The sequence below is a fragment of the Symsagittifera roscoffensis genome, chromosome 3, assembly GCF_963678635.1.
Source record: "Symsagittifera roscoffensis chromosome 3, txSymRosc1.1, whole genome shotgun sequence".
Taxonomy (NCBI): Eukaryota; Metazoa; Xenacoelomorpha; order Acoela; family Convolutidae; genus Symsagittifera; species Symsagittifera roscoffensis.
The window spans coordinates 70,148,434-70,174,225 of NC_087064.1; the positions used below are offsets into that span (position 1 = coordinate 70,148,434).

At 33.3% G+C, this 25,792-nt stretch overlaps 1 protein-coding gene across 1 annotated transcript in view; it reads left to right on the forward strand.

Annotated features, from left to right (window-relative positions):
• Nucleotides 1–1,377: 1,377 nt before the first annotated feature.
• The window catches only part of LOC134841395 (ATP-binding cassette sub-family D member 3-like), a 43,303-nt gene continuing 18,888 nt past the window's right edge, over nt 1,378–25,792 (forward strand). Inside the window, exons 1-10 of the mRNA XM_063857356.1 lie at nt 1,378–1,505; nt 1,570–1,600; nt 3,119–3,217; nt 3,290–3,378; nt 3,563–3,659; nt 3,925–3,995; nt 4,079–4,278; nt 4,770–4,893; nt 8,942–9,011; nt 9,088–9,157. Coding sequence (XP_063713426.1) covers nt 1,381–1,505; nt 1,570–1,600; nt 3,119–3,217; nt 3,290–3,378; nt 3,563–3,659; nt 3,925–3,995; nt 4,079–4,278; nt 4,770–4,893; nt 8,942–9,011; nt 9,088–9,157 — 976 coding nt within the window. The 5' untranslated portion in view covers nt 1,378–1,380. The remainder of the gene's footprint in view (nt 1,506–1,569; nt 1,601–3,118; nt 3,218–3,289; nt 3,379–3,562; nt 3,660–3,924; nt 3,996–4,078; nt 4,279–4,769; nt 4,894–8,941; nt 9,012–9,087; nt 9,158–25,792) is intronic.

A 25,792-nucleotide genomic window follows, 5' to 3' on the forward strand; every position in this document is an offset into this window, starting at 1 on the left:
GTAGTTTTTTCATGAGTGTTGTTAGAATATTCTGTGCAACTTGCACTGCAACCGGCATTTGTGTTTCTATAGAGATTTAATTGATGTTGGCTATCTTTTTCAACCGCCTGCTTTTCAGTTTCAAGGAGCAGCCGGTCCAGCACTGATATATTCAAAGCAAGTTTTTTTAAAAACTTAAGCACATTTACCGAGGAGCCTAGGGTAGGTGGTTCTGTAAAACCTAATTTTCCTTGTAACAAAAGTAGCCACTGTCGTACTCGGAACAATTAAGTTTGTTTTGATTTGATGACGTGCTGAAGGTGAGGTACTTTTTGTTAGCTTGAAATTTTTGATCTTCTGATTATCCCCTTGAAAGGAAAGGAGATACTTCCGTCCAACGTAAATTAAAATCAATTACTGATTTTTACTTGATTGTTTTAATGATTTTAATGAAATTTTGGACTTACTTTTGTACGATGAAATTCGCTCTCATTGGCTTCACATAAGCACTCGGGTACTAAACTTTTTACCCGTAAACAACTTCGTCCACAGGATGATATCCAATTTCAAGATCTCCATTTTCCGCACGTTGCGCTCTGAACTGCAGCAGTCGTCTCTCTGTTGAAAACTCCAACCGACATATTTTGAACATATTAGCATTTTAAATATCCGTCCTATTTGAAATTTGCTTTTAGGTAAGTTGTAATTTTACCAACATGTTTTTTTATTATTATTTTTTTATTTCCTTTTTTTCTCGGTTAAATAAGGTTTTTTCTTGGATTTTTTTAATTTCGTTTTTTTGTTTTTTTCTTGTTGATTAGCATGGGCCTATTTGATATCGGTTTATTGGCCTCATATTTCGTCGTTTGATGAGCGAAAAAAGTTTTTGTGTGCTGGTGTGTATTGAGAGGAATGGGTGGATAAAAACTTTTAATTAGTTTTTAAGTTTTTTTTCGGCTTTAAGGGTTTCTTTTCAGGTATTTTTGGCTTGTTTACAGCTTGGTAAGTTTTTTTCTGATTCTATTTTTACCTTCTATTGTCTTGGTGTGAGTTTTTGATATTTTTTACTTCATTTATTCGTTATGATGGATTTCGGCATTTTTGATTTTTTTCGTTCTTTTTTAAATTAGTGGCTGTTTTGTATCGTTTCGCAAGTGGTGCAAAGCATGGCTTCGCCTCTGTGTTAATAAAAGTAATGATTTATTCCTTTTTATGCTAAGTTGTAATTGTATATTAGCAATGCATACCGGTGTAATTGTTGATTTTAAACTTATTATAATAATTTCATTTAGTAGCAGCATATATGTTTAATCAAGTGGTTATTTTGAACTTACATGCGAAAAAATTAAGTGTGAAAAAAGTGTTTTGTTTTTGGAAAGTTGAATCAATTTTCAGGTTGACATGTCGGAGATAATTGGCTTAGACTTGACGCCCAGCCAAGCTGGTGTGGCGGTAACGGGAGTGACTGCTGCCATATATGTCATCTTAAACAGAGTTAACAACATGAAGCTTAAAGCCTTGCAATCGTTGGTATAGTTTTGACTACTAATGTTTTATGATAAACTGTTATAAAAAGTTTTCGTTTTTTAGTAACCAAGCCGTTGTCTGCATCTCGGATAAAGTAAGTCGTCTTGCATTTGTTTTTGATAAAAAGGCAAACTTGATTGCGTGACCTAGAAGCAAAATTATTACTTACGTTTTGAGCCGAAATAAGTTTTGTTTATCGCACGGCTTTTTTCAATAAAATTTAACGTCTTTCAGACTTTGTTTTATTTCTGGGATCGAAATTATTAGTATCGTAACTTGGAGTTACTTTTGCGATAAGCTAGGGTATTGCAACCGTTTATAAGACTTTTTCCCTTTATTTACAAGACTTTTTCCCTTTATTTACAAGACCCTTTTCCCTTTATTTACAAGGGTCAAGATTTACCGTTTAATTTACAAGATGGTGTACAGTTTTATTCAATGCCATTTTTTTCTGGTACCGTTTTTTCGTTGGTCCTGTTTTTTAATTGAAGTTTCTGTAATTTGTAATTTTACTAAATGTGACTTTGAATAGCTTTTTTTTTCGTGTTTTTATTAAATGGTTTTGGCTTATGATATCGGTTTAATCATATTATATTGCGTAGTTTTGAGGGCAAAATATGTTTTTTTTTGCATCTATTTGTTTCAGTATATCAATGCTCAGAATATCAATGTTTTCGACTTTTTTCTCCTTCGCATTATTGGGCTTAAAAGGTTTCAACGTATAATATATCGGTTTAGATGCCTTTTTTGTTGTTTAAGGAGCAAAAAGGCTTAATCCAAAGTTTTGAGGGGACTTTTAGCCTTCCTTGAGTGAAGTGTTCAATAAAATCAGTTTTTTTTTTCGGCGCAACGTGACTGTGCACAAGAATTTTCGGCGCTCTAAGTTTTGTTTCAATGCTTATTTAACGTTCGCTCCAGTTTTTAAGTTTTCTAAATATTTTGGCGAAGTTTTTTTTTCGATTTGTCGGTTCATCTTCAAGTAGTGTTTTTCATTAATTTTTCCATTGCAAGTGATGCGAGGCTCTGCTTCGCCTCTGTGTAAATTAATTAATTTTTTGTCATGTTTTTTGGGCATTCTTATGAAATTAGGGAATTTTCCGTTTTTTTTTTGTCAGTTTTGATTATCTGATTTTCAAAAACCAGAAAAGACTCTATTCCGTTGTTTTCCAGTATTCTGTGTTTTCAAATTTTTCATTGCGTGTCTTGTGAGCTGTTTTTTGCATTGTAATCCAGTTCAAAATGTCGGTGTTAGTTGAAATTTTTGTGCGGTTAATTTGACAATGAAGAACATGTGTGCGGCGAATTTTTAGCTCAATATTTCCTCAAATTCGCAAGGGGTGTGAAGCTCCGCATTGCCTCTGCTTTAAAATACGAACCTGAGCTGAACCTAAGAAAATATTTTTAAACGCTTTATCTTTGATAAGAAAAAAAAACTAAATCTCCACCATAAAGGTTTTGTTTTATGAGGGGAGGGGTGCTGTAATCTGATGCTAGAGAGGGATATTTTTTGGTGTTGTTACAGTGAATCCTTCATTTGCAAAGCCTTAGTTTTTGGTTTTTTTTCTCCTGGGTACGAATTTTCTGTGCAATGAGTATTGCGATGTCTGTTTAGTCAACTGGGAAAGAGAGAAAAGTAGCAGTGGATCAGAAGTTTTTCGCCAGTCTTGTCAAGCTGTACAAAGTGTGCTGCCCTGGAGTTTTTTGCAAAGAGGTGAGATGAACATTGATTGAGGTTTTAGATGTTCAATTGTGAAAACTGAATTGTCACACAGATTGGTTTCAGTTCGGTCTGACCCTCTCAGTAGCAGGCTCTCTTATAGCAAGGACATGGCTAGACATCCTGAGCATAGATAACGCAACCAGAATTGAAAGGTCAGAGGTCAAAAGTGTTTAATAAAGTGTTGTTGGGATGTATGTGCATATGCTTATTATGAACATAGTCTGATTATATTTTGCACATTTCTCAATTATCCGTTAATCCGGCTGTGATATAGTTTCAATTGGTATGATGGTTTGAGAGTTGCTGCTGGTTTTCTGAGTTGTTTTGTGATTTCAGTGCCATCGTGGCGATGGACCAAGAACTTTTCCGAAAACACATCACATTCTTCATTACCCTTATGCCTTTCCTGGCAATCACCAACAACGTGCTAAAGGTAACATGTCCATGTTATTTTGTGAAAACAAATTATATACGTATAACTTCAATGGATGACATGAAAATAGTGAAAATATTTATCATTTGCACGCTAACAGGCTAGACCAACCTGCTAGTAATGCTTTTGAGCTGACTTATAAATTCATTTAAATTCAACTGATAACAAATAGGACAAAGTTTTTTCCAGTTTTTTAAACAATTAAATAAACAAATTTCGTTGGTTATGAGAGGAAATAATGACTGTGTTCTGTTTTGCGCCGCAGTATTCTCTCAGTTCGCTCCAACTTGCCTTCAGAGTCAGACTCACAAAGTACCTTTACGACCTCTATCTCCAGTGAGTTTCCAGTGGCCCTCCCATTTTATAGTTAGTCACTAGTGTATTTTCCAGTTATTGAAATCGTCGGTGGTTGTTACCAGAAAACTGGTGTATTACAAGATGGGAAATCTCGACGGAAGGATAGCTAATGCGGACCAACTGCTCACTCAAGACGTGGAGAAGTTCTCACAGACCATCACAGATCTCTACTCCAACATCAGCAAACCAATCCTTGACATTGCCATCTACGCCACGAAATTGACGAGGGTACTAGGGGCGCACACTCCATTGGCCATGATAGGTATTTTTGAGAAATATTTAGAGACATCGAATCCCAAATCATTAGCTTTCCGAGAAAATCAAAGTAAGAAAATATAACTAAGTCGCTCTTATGCATGTTTCCGATCTTGACGAAGAGCAAACAAAGCATGCAAACATCGTCACATTTTGGTATTCTTAATTGAATATTGGGCAACACGCATACGAGAGTAGGCTCAAGTGGAACACGATGCAAACTACTTTTAAAAATCAAAATTGTAGCATTTGTGTACCTGTCAAGATTCAGCTGAGTTCGCGCTGGGATGATTGGCATTGCTCTTAAACACTTAGTTGACATTTTGAAGCCAAAGAATTGCATTTAAGATTCAGAAAGTTTCAAAAATTTTACTGTACAAAGTTTTGGATCTTATAGGCTCGTGTCTTAGACAAAAAAATTGCATATAATTTTTCATGATTCAATAGACGTCTAAACTGTATCCGCATGTCATTATAATGAGTTGGTTTGTGTATTAGGCTACATGTTGTTGAGTGGGGGAGTGTTGACTAGACTGAGGAAGCCGGTGAGTAAGATGACGGTGGAGGAACAGAGACTCGAAGGAGAGTACAGATTCGTCAATTCAAGACTCATAACTTACAGGTATAGTTACTAATACGTCAATCAAGCTCCATACTATACCCCTAGTGATTAATTAACGTTGTGACTACTCTTTTATAGGTCTTGGTGAGTTTTTTTGTTTATTTTTTCCAGGAAAAAGTCCTAAAATTTGTTCACTCTCAATTTTGAATACACTTAGATAGGTCTGGTGATTTTTCTGTTTTTTCTTTAAGGAAAAGTCTATAGTTTTCTTCACGTTCAATTGTGATCCACTATCGAACAGCGAAAGTGTAAAGGTCATGGAGTTTAATTATCAGATTTCCCAGCAAAATAAAACTGTACTTGTTGATCCAGTTTTCTCAGTTTGTGTTAATTTCATCTAAAAAGCACCAATCATAAATCGTTCGTGAAATTCAAAGAGCGTTAAGGGTGTGTTTTTTCTTAAAAATTCTAAAGCTGATTTTTTTCATTAAATAAGTTTTTTTTGTATTTCGTTGTGTTCATTACTCTTTTCCAATTGTCAGTTGGCTATGTTTCAATGTCTTAAGATGCAGATTGAATAAGCCTCTTATCTTGAACGAATCAGTGCTAAAAAAATAGGAAAAAATTAAGAATAGAAATTTTGCTGCGAACGAACTTTGCGCAAAATAGATGAGCCGTATTCTTTGCCAACCAGCGCCAAAAAATATTACCAACGGAAGTTTTTACTGAACTGAACTGCTTGAACTAAACTTTTTCTGAAAACTTTTTCCGACCTCTTTTGTTGACCCTTGCGATTACCAAGGGTATGGCGACCATGCACAATTTGTACCCACTAACAATTTTGTTCACATAACGGCCTAATTAGTTTGAACCGAAGTCAGAATTTCATAGTGCATAGCTGGCGTCGAGGTGACGTATCTGGCTCGTCCGACGCTGATCCAAGCGGGACCTTTAATAGCTTAGAGGTGAAGCGATTTGTTATCTGAAAAATCAGTCGCTTATTATGATTCTTGAACTTTTTCTAACCTTTAACCTTTTCATAAGCAAGGGTTTTGCAAATGGGTACTAGAATTTCTTTTCCCGTAAATAATTTTGCTAGAAAAGTCACAATTAGATATGGAAAATTCACTCATGCAATAAATAAATAGGCTCCTGCTTACTTTTTATGCAAGTAGTATGTTGCGTGCTTGATATGTAGGTAGTATATGCAAGGTCTTGTTATATGAAATTTTCTTGGCTCTGCCAGATATTTTCGGTTAATTTTCTGTCTATTTGGTGTCAGATTTAGTGTTGTTGGCTAATTACCGAAGTTTTTCTAATGATTTCTGGCCATATCATATGATTTAGCTAGCAAACGGAATAATTTGAAAGATGTATATCAAACTTTCCGACCCTCATTTAAAAATAACTAGAAAAAAAACATTATTTTTTTAGCTTTACTGTGATGGTCAAGTCCTTTTGTAAACGGCAATTAAAGTCATGTGGTTATAAACAAGACCTAAGACTCGATGAGCATGGTGACTTTTTTTCAGGAAAAGTTTGAAATTTGTTCAATTTGTCACGCTCAAATTTTATCTATTGCTATTTAACTTTGATTTCCTTCTTGAATAACAAAATTGTAAATGAGGAAAGAAAATATAAATAACTTTTTTCGGACTCAAGTTTGAGTTTTCGTCGTTTGTCTTTTTATTTGTTTCGAAGTTCAGTTCATTTCTTTTCTTGAAATGAAGGCAAAATCCACTATCGAAAAGCAACATTGTAAAGGCCACGAAAAACGTGATCAACGTTTCGAAAGTGAAATTTAAACTTTACTTTTTGATTCAGTTTTCTCAAATTGAGTTAATTTTATCAGAAAAAGTTGCAATCATAAATTCCTCTAGAATTTCAAAGAGCTTGAAGGGCATCTATTTTTTGCTTAGAAATTCGAAAGTGAGATTTAAAAAAAAAAAACTAGTCAGTTATTTTCTGTACTTGCGTTCATTGACTTTTTTCAAACTGTCTGTTGTCTATGTTCTCTGTATAATGTTCGATCCGTTTTTTCGTCAAGAGATTTTTCTATTGGCTTGAGTTCTTTTTAGCTTTTGTTTTATCGAGTATTGAGGTAAAAGAATAACATTTACGAAATGTTAAGTGATATCAAATTTGAGAAAAATTCTTTCTTGATTTTTGCTCAAATTGAGATATGGTTTTGTGAAGAGAGGGTTCGTGGAAATTTTTTCCTGTATGATAGGTTACGTTCTGGTTTTTGTGAAAAAGGTGAATTTTGATATTTCGACACTTTTTTTAATCTTCTCTTTGAAAACTAGTCTCCGAAATCTAAGATATATAGTTTAATTGAAAAAATAAGTTCCGGGAGTCTCTCGTGCATAAAATCTTACTCCTTAGTTTTGGCAATGAAACCTCAAATCTTGACAAAAGTTAAATTTTCGACATGTTAATTGTTTTTTTTTGTGAAAGTTTGTTTTCTGTTTTCAAACGAATTATATTGTCGGGGGCGGTAGCGTACAACCATGTTTCAAAATTTAAATTAATTTTTGGATGAAATGTTGCTCTTTGGTCTTTTTTTAAGTCTTTATAAGCAAAGTACGCAAAACAAGGTGTACGAGTGTAGATAAACTATATTACACCATAAAGGGGGTTATTCAGATTCCAGTTTTGAAATCAGTCATGGGAGTACAAATTTACCTCCAGCTAAAATGCAATTTTGTGGGATGTTATGATGTTTTGGGAGGCGGAGCAAATGTTTTGGGAGGCGGAGCAAATGTTTTGGGAGGCGGAGCAATAAGCAGAATGGTCTAAGAGCAGAATGGATCCAAGAGCAGAAAAACAGAAAAGTTTTGACTTAAGTTGATTTATACGGGCTAATTGTTAAAACAATTATTAGAATCGTCAAAAAATACCAAGAAAATGAATAAATTATGCATGAATTGAATAGTTTCGTTAAGTTTTTGATTGAATTTTTTTTTATAATCTTGATTAATTTACTCAAATTGTGCATAAAATATTCGTTTCTTTGATAATTTTGACGATACTTATACTTAATTTTCCGATTAGTTTGGAAAAATTGATATTTTTTTGTTTTTCTGCTCTTTGACCCATTCTGCTCTTAGACCATTCTGCTTATTGACTGACCCTCGATGTTTTGTTAAAAACTATACATAATACCTTCATCATTTTTCATCATTTTGTTTTTTAATTTTTATGCTGTCTAATGTTCATGTATTTCTTCAATTTTCTTGGATTTCTTTATTTTTTCAGTTGAAAATATTTGTCGTCCTATTTTTTCTTTTTCCTGTTGTGGTTTAAAAGAATATTGAAACATCACTCAATTTTTTCTACTGTCTTGCAAGCTTTGTTTTGTGAGAGTAGCTAGGCTTTCGTGCTTATGTGTCTACGGTTACGTTGACCTGGTGTGCAAATCCCGTGTCTCATTAGTATTCATTTCCAAGGTTTTTTTTATTTTGCAAGCTTCTTTTTGTGATTGTTTAAGCTTCTTCAGGTTGTGTTTACTAATTTGTGTTCAATTGTCCAGAATTATATAACCAAAGTTTGGATAAAATAAAACATGTCTCATAACGTTTTTCAACTGAGTTCATTGACATCTTCCAAATCTATTGGAATATGCACCGAAAATTAGTTGATTTTTGTCCAAAGGTTTATAAAGAAATTGTGTCATTTTGAGCGTTCACATTTTGAGCAGACTTGACTTGTGGTGATAATTATTTGCCGTTGTAACTTGAAAAATACAAAGTATCAAGGTAGCAGACATTCTCGTTGGTCTTAATACACTGTCGAATCAAATGTATATTTTAAGCACAATTTTCTCCATCAAATAGGCTAGTTAAAAATAGAGTATATATTAAAACGTCAAATAGAACGATAGGTACAAATTGCATCTTCCAAAAATACTCATTTCAAACAAACACGTAACTTCAATCTGAATGTAACGCATAATTGGTTGGGTAACCTTTTGAAGGGGAAAATAACACAGAAGTAAAAATGCTCTCTTTTTGCATCGTGTTATTCAATTTAGTTACATGGATTGTGAAAGAATTCGTTGTTCCATCCAATGGCGTAGGATTTCCTCACATGCTTGTTTTTATTTCAGTGAAGAAATTGCATTCTACGAAGGCAGCTCTTTTGAAAAGATGACGATCGAGAAAGTGTTCAACAAATTGGTAAGAGTGTCAATCAAAATGACTCGTTTGAACAGCTGGTAGTTCGAACTAACCTATGTAACCTTTTTATCTTCAGGTGACTCATTTGAAGAGCATGATTCTGTTTCGCTTCAGTATGGGTTATCTGGACAACATCGTCGCCAAGTGTAAATTCATTTCGAAATTACGTCGTCAGACTGATAAAAATTTTCGATCTAAAAAATAAAAAACATTTTTTTTTTCACAAAGGAAAAATTGACACATGAGCTGTTCGGAACTTTAATCATTTCAATATTTTTTGAGACCATTTGTCCTTGAGAGAAAAACCTACATGCTAGTTTTCAGCTCTCAACGGAAAACCGTTTTTACTGCGTTTGATTAAGACATACGCGTAGTTGTTGGTAATTCTCCTGGGCAGAGATATTGCCCTATTTCAATTAAGGAAAACGGATTATAATCAGACAGCTGGGAAAAGCAACGGCGTTTGTTACTTGACTCGCGGGGACTATATACGGTTTTGGCTGAGCATCGGAATCAGTTTGTTGATTGAAAAAGGCCGTTTATTTTTCTCTTTTTAAAAATTAGTTTTCTTAAAATTACAGAATCGAGCTTGGAATGTATATGACTTGTATCTGTTTAAGGAAACAATCAATTGGTTTGTTGGGGAATTAAAATTTTATTTTCGCCTTGTTGAATTTTTGGCGGACCGCATGAGGATGCTATTAGGCACACATGCAAATTGGTCAGTCCCCGGAAAACTCCAACATTAACTCAAAGGTCCTTTTGCTGGTAGGTCAGTAAAACGAATGCTGGCGGATCAGATCAGTAAACTGAAATCAACAATTATTTGGAACCTGATCTAATGAGCCTAGCAGAGACTAGTTAAACAACCTGAGACTAGATAGTATAAGAGTAAGATTAGGATCGGTATTAGACTAAGAAGTTGCACGAATCTATCCGGCCGAAAATAAGATAGCGTGACGAGCAGACGGTGTACCCTATCCGAAATTACTCTATGAGTTACACTCCAGTCCTAACTCATCTGGTGCGACCAGTGAGGCTCGAACTCACGACCTTAAGATTATTTAATGTAAAGTATTTAATATTAACCAATCATGATCCATCTAACTAACAACCCACTTATTTGTAAGTGCTGAAGTTACTTGTAATTTCAGCACCAGAGAGATTTGAATTTAACTTAGAAATTAGTTGGACTCTCCCGAGCACTTCAGCAGCCGCAATAAACCAGTATACCCTAGATCTATTGAGCCTAGCAGAGACTAGTTAAACAACCTGAGACTAGATAGTATAAGAGTAAGATTAGGATCGGTATTAGACTAAGAAGTTGCACGAATCTATCCGGCCGAAAATAAGATAGCGTGACGAGCAGACGGTGTACCCTATCCGAAATTACTCTATGAGTTACACTCCAGTCCTAACTCATCTGGTGCGACCAGTGAGGCTCGAACTCACGACCTTAAGATTATTTAATGTAAAGTATTTAATATTAACCAATCATGATCCATCTAACTAACAACCCACTTATTTGTAAGTGCTGAAGTTACTTGTAATTTCAGCACCAGAGAGATTTGAATTTAACTTAGAAATTAGTTGGACTCTCCCGAGCACTTCAGCAGCCGCAATAAACCAGTATACCCTAGATCTATTGAGCCTAGCAGAGACTAGTTAAACAACCTGAGACTAGATAGTATAAGAGTAAGATTAGGATCGGTATTAGACTAAGAAGTTGCACGAATCTATCCGGCCGAAAATAAGATAGCGTGACGAGCAGACGGTGTACCCTATCCGAAATTACTCTATGAGTTACACTCCAGTCCTAACTCATCTGGTGCGACCATAAGTCTCGAACAAGACCTTATTAGATTAGAATTAACCAAAATTAGATTAGAAATTAGACAAAAACATTTACAAAATGTTATACGACAATAATTTAATTGAAATGTCTCTCCGACTCAATAGATCCGAGCCAATATTCCGAACCATAATAGAACTACCCGGAATTGGAAGAAGACATCGAACCAAAGACGACATACGACAAAGTAGAAACTTGCCGTATAGTTACATGATAGTTCGGCAAAAGCCAGAACAAACTTTTATATTTCGAATACTACTTGCAATGAATTTAGATTTCCATTTGCAAACATAAAACCTTGAAGTAAATCTTCAAAATCATTTCAGGCGCTAAACAAAATTAATATTATACAATAACGATTGATAAAAAGATCTAAGATCGTTTTCCTAAAATTCTGCAGTATTATACAAAACATGTTTGAAAAATATTTATTGAAAAAAAAAAAAATAAAAATTAGTAGCATGACAATAAATGGTTAGTAATCATAAATCATCCTGTTGTTCCAGCTTCATCACCTAAAACATAACAGCAATCATCAACTCACTAATATCATAAAATACTAAATCTTTCCTTTACACAAATTTAAAACCTCATTAAAACTTAAAGTCACTTAATTTTAAAACCAGATCATCAAGGCTTATCCTTGGATCTTAAATCATTTTCTACTTCATTACATTTTAAATTTGATCATCAAGGCTTATCCTTGGATCAAACAGAACAACTTTGTTCTCCCCCACCCACTTAATTAGTGTCTAACGACCTCAAACGTCGATTCACTACCCAACCCTTTCTAAAGACCCAAGACTAATAGAAATTTTTAAACAAAACTAATCATTCAAATTAGGATAAACAGTGAAGAACTTCGGTTATTCATCCTTCACTTGATCCCCCCTCTTACCAGACCCAGGATAAATCTTAGACTTAGTAAGTTTAAAATAGTATCTAACGAACTACTCGCGTTCTAATTATACCTGAACCTTGTGGATCGATTTACTATTCTCCAACCCTTGAACACAATCACTACCCCTAAGTAAGATTAAGTAAGTTAACACCTTAGCTTATACTAGTCACGAGAAAGTAAAAATCATTCTTCGGAATCGATATACTTTTCTCTCCAACCCTAAACAAATAGACCCAGGTTAAGCTAACCAAAAAATCGTAAGAACTAACAGTTTAGGAAAATAGAAATCATTTAACAACCTTTTGCACCCGTCATCCTAAACCTTATGTCATTTAAAAACCTAGGGAATAAACAAACAATCGTTTTACACAATTGTGAAATAGATAACAAAAAATACGACCTTGTAATCACACCTCATACACAAACAGTTGGATACATTCGAACAAAACGACAAACACTAAAGAGAAAAATAATCACTAAACAAAGACAAATAACACGAAAAAGATTTTCAAAAAATCGAAACGCATTTTCAGAATCAGAAACCAACAGTTTAGACGAACTCTACAAACTAAAAGAATCAATAGATAAAAATTACCCACAACACGATCAATTATATTTTTCTGACTCAGAAACAACTTCAAATTCATCACAAAGAGGAAAAAGAAGAATAAAAAAGCAGTATAAACACAAACCAGTACATCTATACAACTGGAATCAACCAATTCGACACATTAATAATTACATATTAACAGTCATCGAACGAAAAAATGAGTTCAACGCACACCCCAGGTGACGAAACTCCAGATGATGATGAAATCTTTCCTTTTATAGTAGATGCAGATACTGATAGAGGACAACACATATTTTGTCAAAATTTACTCGTAAATTTATTTGAACCCGGAATCAGTCCATGTAAAACAGAGTTCCCCGATGTAAAAATCAAAAGACAAATCATAGATCACTATCTAAAAGATATATGCAACATAACACAACAATATGGAATCTACTCTATAGAATTCACTTCCCCAAACCATAATAATAGAACATACACTATTCAAACAGACGACCTTGATTTAGAATTTTCAAAAGTTTTTTCAGAATATATAAAAAGCATACAATACCATAACTCACAAAGAGCAAACTCCATTTTCACCAATGAAGTTTTCGCACTAATATATAGTTATATTTCGATATTAGAAAATGAACTCCCATTAACAAATGTCTCACCGACAGAAACATCTAAACATTTAAGAGTACGACATGAAATCACACTACTCTCTAGTTATTTAAACATCATTAAAGAAAATTTCACGAAAGACGACGTTTCACAACATACCAAACACGATTTACAAAAAATTTTAGCATGGTTCATAATAGATTATTTTACACACAATATTGATTTAATTGCACAAGCAAGAAAAAATTTTAGACCCCAAAACTCGAACGATGATACAGCTATCACAGAACAATCAGATTATGTTTGGGACCCCGAATGGTCTCATCCCGTATTTATAAACTTTCCACAATCAATCTCAAGTCAAGCAATAGGTACAATATCTTACATAAGAGATTATGTAAGAGTAATACCATTAACAATTGATGCAACACCATTAAACTATAATACATTTTTACCCGATACACAAAATAATAGTTTAAACTCTACAGTCATACACAATGAAAACCTCAATGGAACTAGGAATCTTACTCAACAAGATATACAGACACCATCACACTTCATAAATGAAGAAATTGTACACACAACAACTACACAACAAAGTATTTCACCAATACGCCCAAATTTAACAACACCAAGAAATACAAATCCTTCACAAACACAGGTAACCTTACAATCAACCGTTAAACCTTCGGTTGCCCCTAAATATTCACATATGGATTACCAAACATACAAACCCATGACAATACCATCAAAAACACGCAAAACATTCACTAGAAACAACTTTGCAGACCATAATTATAATTATACACATCCATCAAAAACAAATTATAAACCACAAAGAAATTTTAATCAATATACAAAACCTCGAAACTGGGATAACCCAACGGCCCAATATAATTCCACAAATTTTCAACCAAATCCTCCACAGGATCGCAGTGAAAATTACCCATTTTTTCAACAAAATAAAAATAAAAAACAAACATCTTATCAAATGGATTATTTATCCTCAGATGAAGATTTCTTACAACCAGATATATTTGCACCAAATACTCAAGAATATCGTAGACAAGGAATACAGAAAACACGTACAAACCATAGAAATTTTTCTCCACAATCAATAGATGCACAATATCAACAACCAATTCAACAACCAAATCCAATTAATATACAATCTTTTCAACCAATTCAACAACAAAATCCAATGACTACACACTCGTATCAACCATCACAAATGCAAAATGAAATACCACTCCCGTATTATCTTCAACAACATGAAATAACAAGAAACCAACTTTCAAATTTTTCTCAAATGCCAAATGCAGCTGAATCATTACAAATGACAATGAATCCATACCTTATGGGTGGATCATCAATAACATCAAATAAACCCTTAATGGTTTTCACAGGAACAGACCCTGAATACTCTGTAGAAGATTACTTAAATGCAGTAACAGCAAATTTAATTTTAAATATTGGACCTGAACCAATTAACACGCCACTACATCAAAACTGGATACATCGACGCACAGCGTTGATACAAACAACCTTAGATGGCGCAGCCCAAAAATGGTTTTCAGTACTACCTCAAGAAATAAAATCAAACTGGAAAAGATTTACACAAGAATTTTCAAAAATGTTTGACTCCGAAAGAAACAAACAACAACAAAGAGTTTTATGTAATGAAATTCGCAGATTACCAAACGAAACCATCAAGCAAATAGCAGTAAGAATCGAAACACTAGTTCGAAAAGCATATTCACTAAATACACATGACTATAAAAACACTAAGATGACAGAAATCTTAATGATGACCTTAACACCACAATTAAGGAAAATAGCAATAAAAAAGAGAGCATCACATCCTTCTTCAATTCGAGAACCCGATTTAGATTTTAGAAAACTAGTAGACAAACTAGAACAAGCAGAAATCACAATGAAATTAGAAGAAACGGAAAATCTGAAATTACAATACGTTAACAAAATTGAAACGACTCCCACTAATATTAATAATATACAAGAATCAGAAACAGATCTCGTTGAAAAAATCACTGAAATACTCAATATTTACGAAAAGAACCCGAACTTTAAAGGCAAACCATCTTTCAAAAAATGGTGTAATTATTGCCGACGATACGGACATAGTATTTCCGAATGTAGACAAAAACAACAAGATAGTCAAAATAAACCTCAAAAATACAAAGAACCAAATAAATCATTTTATCAATACATGAAAAAAGATCAAAACCTACCAAACAAAAATGTATACAGCAACAACAGTTCAGGAAAACCACTCCCAAACAATACAAGCTATACAAGAAATCAATCTCCATATAACTCAAGTTATAGAGGAAGATCACCAGAACGAAGAAACACGTATAATTCATCACAAAATCACTACAATAGACCGAATAGTCGAAATAACTACTCCAGATCAAATTCAAATACACAACGATTTGTTTCTAGATCTAATTCTCAATCAAGAAATAACTATTATCCAAACAACCAATCACGAAATTCATCATACAATAGGAATAGAAACTACTCCTATAATCGAAACAGAAGTTATTCAAACAACCGAAACCAGAATTACCCGAACAACCGATCAAGGAATAACTCATATAATAGATCGAACTATAACAGACCAAACAATAATTACCAAAACAGATCGCGAAATAATTCACAAAACCGACACCCAAGTTATAATAATCGCTATCGAAATTATTCCCAATCACCACACCGAAATAATAATCACTACAATAACTCTAATAATCGTCACAGAAGCAGTACACCTAAACATCAAAGACAAATCAATCAAGTACAAGCTAACCCAGAAACAACATCAGACCCTCCAGGTATTGATGACACAGTAACTGATACGTTACAACTCAATCAAATAAACTGTACATCATCAGATTCAGAAAGTGATACTGAAAACACTCTTGATATCAATATGATAAAAGTCGAAAATGACTATGAATCTGTCATATATGAACAACCCTTTCCATCACATATATATGAAAATCAATCACAAATTCTTCAAAATCATTACACTACACCCATAAATTCCACACCAACGACGCAAGAAACAAATGAGATAAACACTACAAATCAAACCAATAAAAATACCAAAACAAAATGCTTGAATACAAACCACATTTATCAAAATATACAAAAAGAACAACCCAAAGAAAAAATTTGGACAATACCATTTCTCTTAGAAAGCCCAAGAAATAAAGAATTTCAACCACCAGACCTTGAAATAGATTTTTTAATTGATTCAGGAGCAGAATCAAACATAATAAACATTCCCACATGGAATGAAATAAAAATCTTACACCCAAAGCTAACACCTCTTGAAACCTCCAGCAAACTAGCGACAGCACAAGGATCAACATTGATAAACTACGGAAAAATCCAATTATTTCTCCTCCCTACCAGAACAATGGAACAAAGTAAAATTTTAAATAAGCCATTTAAACAAATATTCCATATCACCGATATTAAATATAATATCATTGGAATACCATTTATTTCAAAGTATATACCAACAATTAACATACTAAATAGTAAAATATTAATCAAAGATAAATATACAAAAACAAAAGAAACATCCTTAACATTTTTTCAAAGATTGAATAAACAACCACCATTCTTTTCAAAATTTTATCCGATATTTAACCAACAAAGAAAACACCTGAAACCACTATCAGGAAACATCTATAATTTTTCAATCAAACAAGTTCACCAATATGATAAAGCACAAAACAAACAAAAATTTTATATGTCAGATTTTGAATTCAAACCGATTCATAAATTTTTCAAAATCACAATCTCTTCAATAAAATATTTGAAAAATTCGAATTCAGATATCATCTCCTTACATGTCTATAACAACACACCTTACCAAGTAACATTACCATTAGGACTTTTAGGATATTGTGAAACCAACGCAACAATATCACCAATACACGAAAAAGCCTATCGCGTAAATAATATACTCCAATTACTAGATATTTGCCAATCTACAATTCTTAATGAAGAATTATCTATAAATAATATAATAAGTAACGAAAACAGAAATACGGATTATTTCACAAAAACTCCATATTTCAAACCTACATTCAACATCAGTAACTACACAGAGGACCAACAGAAATTTTTAACAATGTTTAATTTCCAACATTCACAAATAACACAAGACGAATTTGAAAAGTTAGCCAAACAGCTAATTCAATATTCATCAGTCTATGCAACATCAAAATTCGATGTTGGCAAAATCAGTTCATCACTACATCTCCCATTAAAACCAGACGCAGTTTTCAAAAAACAAAGAGCAAGTAAAGTACCAATTCACTTACATGATAAAGTAAACAGATTACTCGATATTTTAGAGCAATACAACATTATATCACCGGTTAATAAAGAAGAACAACCAAAAGGCAACACATTCATCAACCCCGTTATCATTCTAGCTAAAGGAGAATCGTTAAAAATCGTTCTCGATGCTAGATACCTCAATTCACTCATAGATGAATCAAAATGTAATTGGCCCATTGAACCAATACAAGTTATTTTAACAAAAATAAACGGCAAATACTTCACAACCGCCGACATGAATAGTGCATACAATCAAATGCCACTAGATGAACAATCACGACGTTTAACACAATTTGTTATCGGAAACCAACAATATGAATTCAACCGCTTATTCTATGGAATATCCATAGGACCAGCAGCATTTTCAGCCTTTATGAGCAAAATTTTTAGACCACTAATACTCAAGAAAAACGCAATCACCTATTTAGACGATGTTTTTATGCAATCACAAACAAAAGACGAAATGTTCAAAGTTTTAGAAACATATCACCAAATACTTCAGAACGAAAATCTGAAGGCCGCCCCCGATAAATCACACTTCTTTTTGACTAGAGTTAAATTCTTAGGACATAATATAGAAAGAAAAACAATCACTCCACTGAAATCACGCATTGACGCTATTCAAAAACTTCAACCACCAACAAATAAAAAGAAAATCCAAGAGTTCCTTGGAATGTTAAACTTTTTAAGTAAATATGTTTATAAAATGCAATTATACCTACGACCATTTTATAACATCCTTAGACAACAAAACAACTTTGAATGGAATACAGAACATCAAACACGATTCGAAGAAATAAAGAAACTTTTAACTGAACAAATTTCAAACACAATTCCAGACCCTGATCAACCATTTTATGCAATGTGCGATGCTTCGAACTTTGGCATCGGCGCAGCATTATTACAATCACATAATGGTACAAATAAAATGAACCTCATATCAGCAAATTCTCGATTATTCACTCAAGCAGAGCTACGACTCTCAACTCTAATGAGAGAATGTACAGCCATAATATATACACTTACAGAATATGAATTTCTGATACTTGGATCAAAACATCCCACAGTTTTGTTCACAGACCACAAACCAATCATCTTTCTTTTTACACAGAAATCTAACCCAAACCACCGAGTTTACAGATTTCAACTAATTCTAATGAAATTTCCAAACTTACATATAGTTTGGACTGCAGGAAAAAATCTTGCATTACCAGACACCTTAAGTCGAAATACACCACCTGAATTACTTACACGAAAAACAACAGTTGAAATACCCAAAAATATAAAATTCTACCTTGCAGAAAACGAAACATCACCTCGATTAGAATGCAAATATGCAGTAAAAACTGATATTGAACAATCACAAATAAATAATTTACAACATTTCCCACTTTATTTAGATTGTCAAAATAATCATTATGAAGTTGACCTACTTGGAACATCAACTTTTAAACCAATTCCATATTCTCAATGGATAAAAAATAACACCCAACAAAAACGAACAAAACAACACCTACCTAAAAAAGACCATTTTCCACTAATTGAAAAAGAAGATTTAACTGATAAAATAAATTTATCAGGACCACAAACAAATGATTCAAAATACACAATAAATCAAGTTTTTGACCTTCACGACCCACTTGATACAATACCATTATCTAAATTAGAAATCGAAAACATTTTTCTCCCCCCAACAGAAACAATTACAATTTCAACACTGAAACAATATCAAAACCTTGACCCAGTAATTCGACAACTAAAATCATGGCACAAATATAAAACTAAACCTATCAAAGCAGATTCAACCATTCTAGGAAACAAAACACTCCTCCGATACTTTCGCAAGTTTAACAATACAACAATTAACGAAAATACAGACCTTTTAGAGTACAACCTTAATGAATCTACAGTTCCCTGTCTCCCTATAAGTATGATTCTTATAGCTTTTAATATTTCACATACACAAAACATTAAAGGACACTCTGGATCAGAGAAAACATATTCAAATTTTATACAACATTTTTACTTCCCAAATGCACCAATTTGGATAAAAGTACTATGCAATGATTGTATAGTATGTCAATTAAATAAACCTTACCCAAATCAAAAACAAATAGCACAAAAACAAGATTTTAAAGGACAAAGTTTATACTTTAATCATCGTATCTCATTTGATACTAAAGGACCAATTTCACCCTCATCAGAAGGAAACTCCTACATTATGGTAATTGTTGACGCATTTACACATTATGTAGCACTTAACCCAGTACCACATTGTAACGCTTATTACGCATACACAACACTTTATGAACACTGGATAGCAAAATTTGGACTACCAGAAATTTTAGTCACAGACAATGGTACAGAATTCATAAATAATGAAATAATAACACTATGTCATTTATACAACATTAAACACAAACCACGTACATCTCATGCACCTTGGACAAACGGCTTAGTCGAAGGTATGAACCGTTCACTACAAGAATATCTTAGATGTATCATCAACGGAAATGATACCAAATATACCGAATGGTCAGCAGATGTAAAATTATTTCCATTAGCATATAATTCACAAATCACGACAACTTTAGGAATGTCACCATACGAAATGGTTTTCAACCAAAAGCCACGCAAACCAATAATGTTTACAGCAAATTCCCATAAAAACGCACAAGGTTATTGTCAACCAAATAAAGACTCAATTTGTTATAACCTACCATTACATACGCACGATGAAGATCATTTTCATCACCCACAAATCCTTAAATTAGCCTCCGGTACACACACCGAATGGATTTTAAATAGAGATAAGAAACACAATGAAATTTACCAAAAAATAACGAAAAAGTTATTACAAAGACAAAACATAAATGAACAAATCAATTCACGTTTTACACCAGCTTCCGATTTAAAAATTGGAACATTTGTTTTAATACCTAATTTTAATACTCAAAAAGGAATTTCTAAAAAATTACAACCCCTCCGAAAAGGACCCTATCAAATAATTGCAAAACCCACAGATGTCACATATAAAATTATCGACTCAAACAAAAAAGAAATCGTTCAGCATCGAAACAACCTATTACCTTATTACCCAAAAGAATACGCACTCCGCGAATTAACCCAATTATATTCTTTCACAGGATTAAAAATTATTCAAAACGAACCACATCTGAAAAACACAGAACAAAATGATAACCCCACCGAAAATCAAAACACAAAACCAATCGCTACCAAAAACAATACACAAAACCATAAAGAATCTCCAAAACAAAGAAAAAATAGAAAAATGACAGAACAAATAATACCCCAAGAAGAAATAGACAAATCAGAACATAGAAAGACAACAAGACTCCGAAATCAACCACGTAAAAACTACAAAATGTTCATCCCCCAATCTAAAATATTAAAGAAAGTAGAATTTAAAAAGTAATTTTAAAATTTTATACTTCACAATCTTGAAACCTCCGTAACATTTTTCATTTCCATTTTTCAAAATAACATGCTCACAAGTACGCAATAATTCTAGTTCAAAATAGACCAATAGGATTCATCCAATCCGCCACTTTCTCTAACTCAAACTAAGATCAATTAGACGAATAATCTAGAACTCCAGGCACATCTCTAACTATAACTTTACAACCTCCAGGTCAAAAATAAGCAAACCACTCCAACTTGACAGCTAAAATAAATATCACCATAATACCGTACCCCTCCCTTATCTAATAACCCAAAGATCAACAATATTTCCCCAACTCAGACCACGAATACCCCCAAAACAAATTTGATAACTTAGCCTAAAGTCACAAAATGAAGATTTTAATTAGCCTAAAGTATAAAAATCTCACCATACCCCGGATCATTTGACAAACAAAAATAAAGAAAAAGACGACCTCCCAGTCACCATGAAAATTGCCCCCAACAATTTTTTTCGAAACTCAACCCACTTGTCAAAAAACTAATAAATAATTCGACCACACTAGAAAATCGCCTCAAACAGCAAAAAATATTCGACAAAGAGATCATTTCTTAAATGCTTTTCTCTCAAACAGTCGCTCAAATATTTATCAATTTTAAACATTTTTTTTCAATACTTCAAGTCTTTATAATCTTTCTTTTTGATATCATCGAATCTTTTCTAATAATCATAATAATTTTTTGTAACATTTTTTTAATTTTCTACACAATAATTGAACTATTCCTCCAACTTTCCAAAACCCTTGAATATATCCACAGGTACGATTTTAACAACTTGTCTAAATGATACGAACAATTTTCAGTAGAACTGATATTTTTTTATTGTTTGTAATTTTCATAACATTTCTATCATCCCTCATTTTGACAATATGTAAATGTATAAAGAAAGCAATCATTACATTTGCCCTAGCAACAATTTTTCTAATTCTTTTTTTAGAAGAATATTATAATAAACATAAACCCTCTCACTAAAGTAACAATTTAAAAATCCATCAAAAATTGCTACCCAACAGTCACAGAATCAGTCTTCACCGACATCATCCCAAGATAATCCAACACCACCTTCAACTACTCAAAACCCTCAAACATCTACACGAATTTCTTTTCAAGACAATCCATACACCTTTGAAGAAAGGCACGCTCGTTTATCTGAATCACTAGAACCAGTTCAACGACAAGCATCCCTAAGTGAACCAACATATAATCTTTACCCAACACTACCACAAGAACTAAGTAGAATACGAAACCTTAGTCAAAACCAAAACACAGCAGAAATAAATAGACAAATTATACATCCTCGACGAAATAGAAATTTTCAAACTCCCCGAGTTCATTTTGATATACCTCAATCCCCAACACAAACCACTCCAGAAAACACCACTGGTATCACACCAGAAACTCCTACACTTTTTTCACAACGAAGCACTTCAAGTCTACCTTCAGACTACTTAGGTTCAACACCAACATCTGAACAGATACGTGAAAATCCCTTTAACCCCCCAAACCTAACATCACGACTGCCATATTGGACTACAAATTCATTCACACAAGGTGAACCAAATTTAGTCAATGACCCCATAGATATTTCTACGGATACAACAACATCCTCATCACTACCAGAAACATTATCACTACCATCAACACCATCAATAAGTCAATTTTCACCACTACCCTTTAACTTAAATTTTCCAAATAATCTCGACGCCAGATATCGAGAACAATCATCAATAAATATTCCTTTAAGATTAGATTGGAATACATTCACAGCACCTCCACCACTATTTGGACAACATCAAGAAAGTAACCGCCTTCATAACTGGGCACTTAATAGATTACAATATCGCCAAGATATTCACAACGATATCCGTGATCACAATATTCAAATACTCCAACAAAACAGTTTACAATTAAAATTTGAAATCACAGTTAAGTTAAATAATATTACCCAACATCCCTACCCATTAAATCCACCTAACATAACAGCTCAATCACTACCACCACCGTTTATAACTACTGAAGTAATATACAAATACGACAGATACACTAAAAACACAATTGGTTACATTACATTTTATAATCCATACTCAGGATTATCATACACATGTATATTCTAAAATTATTAATTTTTCTCCAAACCCTTTTTCTAATAACCTCAAATCAAAATATAAACCCTTCCCCTCGTACAGGACCACAAGATTTATTAGTAACACATTACGATTGCGAAGAAAATGAACAAAAAACACTACATAAATATGCAATCAATCAGGTATCACAATGTGAAACAGAACCACAAGCTATAGAAACCACAGATATAATAGCAACACTCTATTCAAAAGCCCGAGCAACAACAGTTACAGGTTATAAATTCACAGCAACATTTTCCGAAAAGAAAGTACATTGTTCACAAGTCTCGAACGGAAACAAAAACCGACTTGACCATGAATCATTCTACCAAAGTAATATAGAACGTCTTTTACATCTCAATCCCGACGATTGTAAAAATGAATTACTTAGACTAAACATCACAAAAAATAAAAACTCCCAAAGAAAATTAGTTAATTTTCAAGTTTTTTCAGACTCTGTACATCAATCACAACTTGAAAGACACCAAGGACATATAAGACTAGACGAAAAATACCCGTATAACGGCGCACACGGACGATTAACCTATGACCTACATGATAAACACTGGATACCACACATTGGTATAAATAACCCATCAAACTGCAAAGCAGACACAAAAAATAAAGGATACCAAGAAATAATGTTTTTCGATTGGAAAATACAACTCGAAAAAATACAACTCACACGAGATTTATCTGATAATACAATGATCTATCAAGGAATCCGACTACCTTGTAAAAATGATCAAGGATATTGCGACCCTACAACGAGAACACAAGCAACAATTGTTTGGTTCCCCGAAGACACATGTACAACATTTCAAGTAGCAAAAATACACGCTCGTATGATAAAATTTCACGAAAAATATTTCATACAATCAATTCCATATGAACAAGTCCATCCATCACGCAAACTAAGTTCCGATTTTCGAAACATAGACAATATAGAAAATAAATTGACACGTTTTCAAATATATCAAGAAACAGAACTTGCATGTAAATACAGGAATCCACTTCACAGAACACAATACTCTGAAATATTAGTTGAATATGAAAAAGGATTCGACATGACCACTGGTAAAGTAAAAATCGACCCATACGCCACAGGTCATCCTCTAAACGAAGGAACATCCTATATACCAGTTAATTTTGAAAAAAGCAACGGACAACCTGGTGGACATCTAAAACCTTATGACACCAGAAGCACACGCTTACAAGAATTATCACTAATGAATACTACATATTTTGGTAATATCCACTATGATATTCATTTGGATATGAAACTAGACTATACAATTAGCCGCATTTTTCAAGAAATGTCACTCTCTGAATTAGAAACACTACATCAACTATGCGAATTAGAACGAACACAAATACTACAATCACTTGCACTAGCAGTATTAAAAATACCCTACGCAGGATACTTATTATCAGGAAATAGATCAAATTTTTTAGACTACGAAGGAAACATCTTATGGTTTTATACTTGTACTAAAAAAGTATCACCACTATACGTTTTTGAAGATAAACGATGTTATAAAAGAATTCCTATCTTTTATAAGAATAAAGTACATTTCGTGGATACACTTTCACGAAGAACATATTTCTGGGATACCGCAGTCCCATGTGGATCAGAAAATAGCCACAATGTAGTACAACTAAACCCTGATGAAAACAAATATTATCTTCTCACTCCATATCCCACATTAATGCAATCACTCAAAAAATTTTCACCAGAAAGCATTCGCGCTATTGCTCGAAACCCAAATATAGACTTACAATCAATAGGAATCTATTCAAAATCAGATATTCAACATCACATTAGAACACAACAATTCCAAGAATTATTAACACAAATGGACACTATACAAAGACAATCAATAGACCAAAACTTACGCAAACTTGCAGAAACCGCAGGATTTGCCGATATCTACACGCAAGACTATAGCGGATATTTTAAAGACATAAAAGATTATATATATCTAAACGGCGAAAAATACCGTCCCCAAGATATATCACCAATTAACATTTTTAGCTTTGTTACACTCAAAAATGAGATCCTAGATTTTCTAGGATGGCCCTACTACATCTTAGAAAAATTGACTATTTTATACGCAATGTTTAACTTTATTGGATTTCTTTTCTCACTCTTAAAAGGAATCTACAATACATGTGCTATACACACACAAGTAAACAGACAAGCAAGCGTAGCACGCATACTCTTTGCAGGATTTTTTGGAATTTTTTCCACATCTATAAACAAAATTCTTTTAGACGCACAAATAAAAGAATATAACACAAAAATAACAACACGACAAAATACATACGACGAAGAACATAACAATGTCGACACACAGCCAACGGCACCACAATTACCACCCCTACCAAATAACCATCCACTATCCCTAGCCCCGCGAAATTTTAGAAATTTAGCAATCACACATAATCCAAATTTTCGACTCACCACATCACAAAGTCCCGTCCAACATATAATGACACATCCATCACAAGATGATAATACTTATGAACAAATTATTGAACAGCCCCATACCACCGCTTTTCAATCTCAAAATAATAATTTTTTTAGCCCACGATGAGCCGCCAACTTGGATCACTCCATCGATCAAATTCCCATCCAACCAACCTTACCTCTTCAATCCCAATAATACCACTTTTTGCTTTTCCGCCACCCGATTTTCCATCTAGCAATGTAACATCAGGCATGAATTCCGACACTAACTCACAAATTTCAGTTTTATACTCCATTTCACAGCTAAATAACCCGAATATTGAAACCCCCGACGAATTTGCCGACTCAGAACCATCTCCATCCAATAATTTTCATAACCCTTCTCATTTTTCTCAACCTCC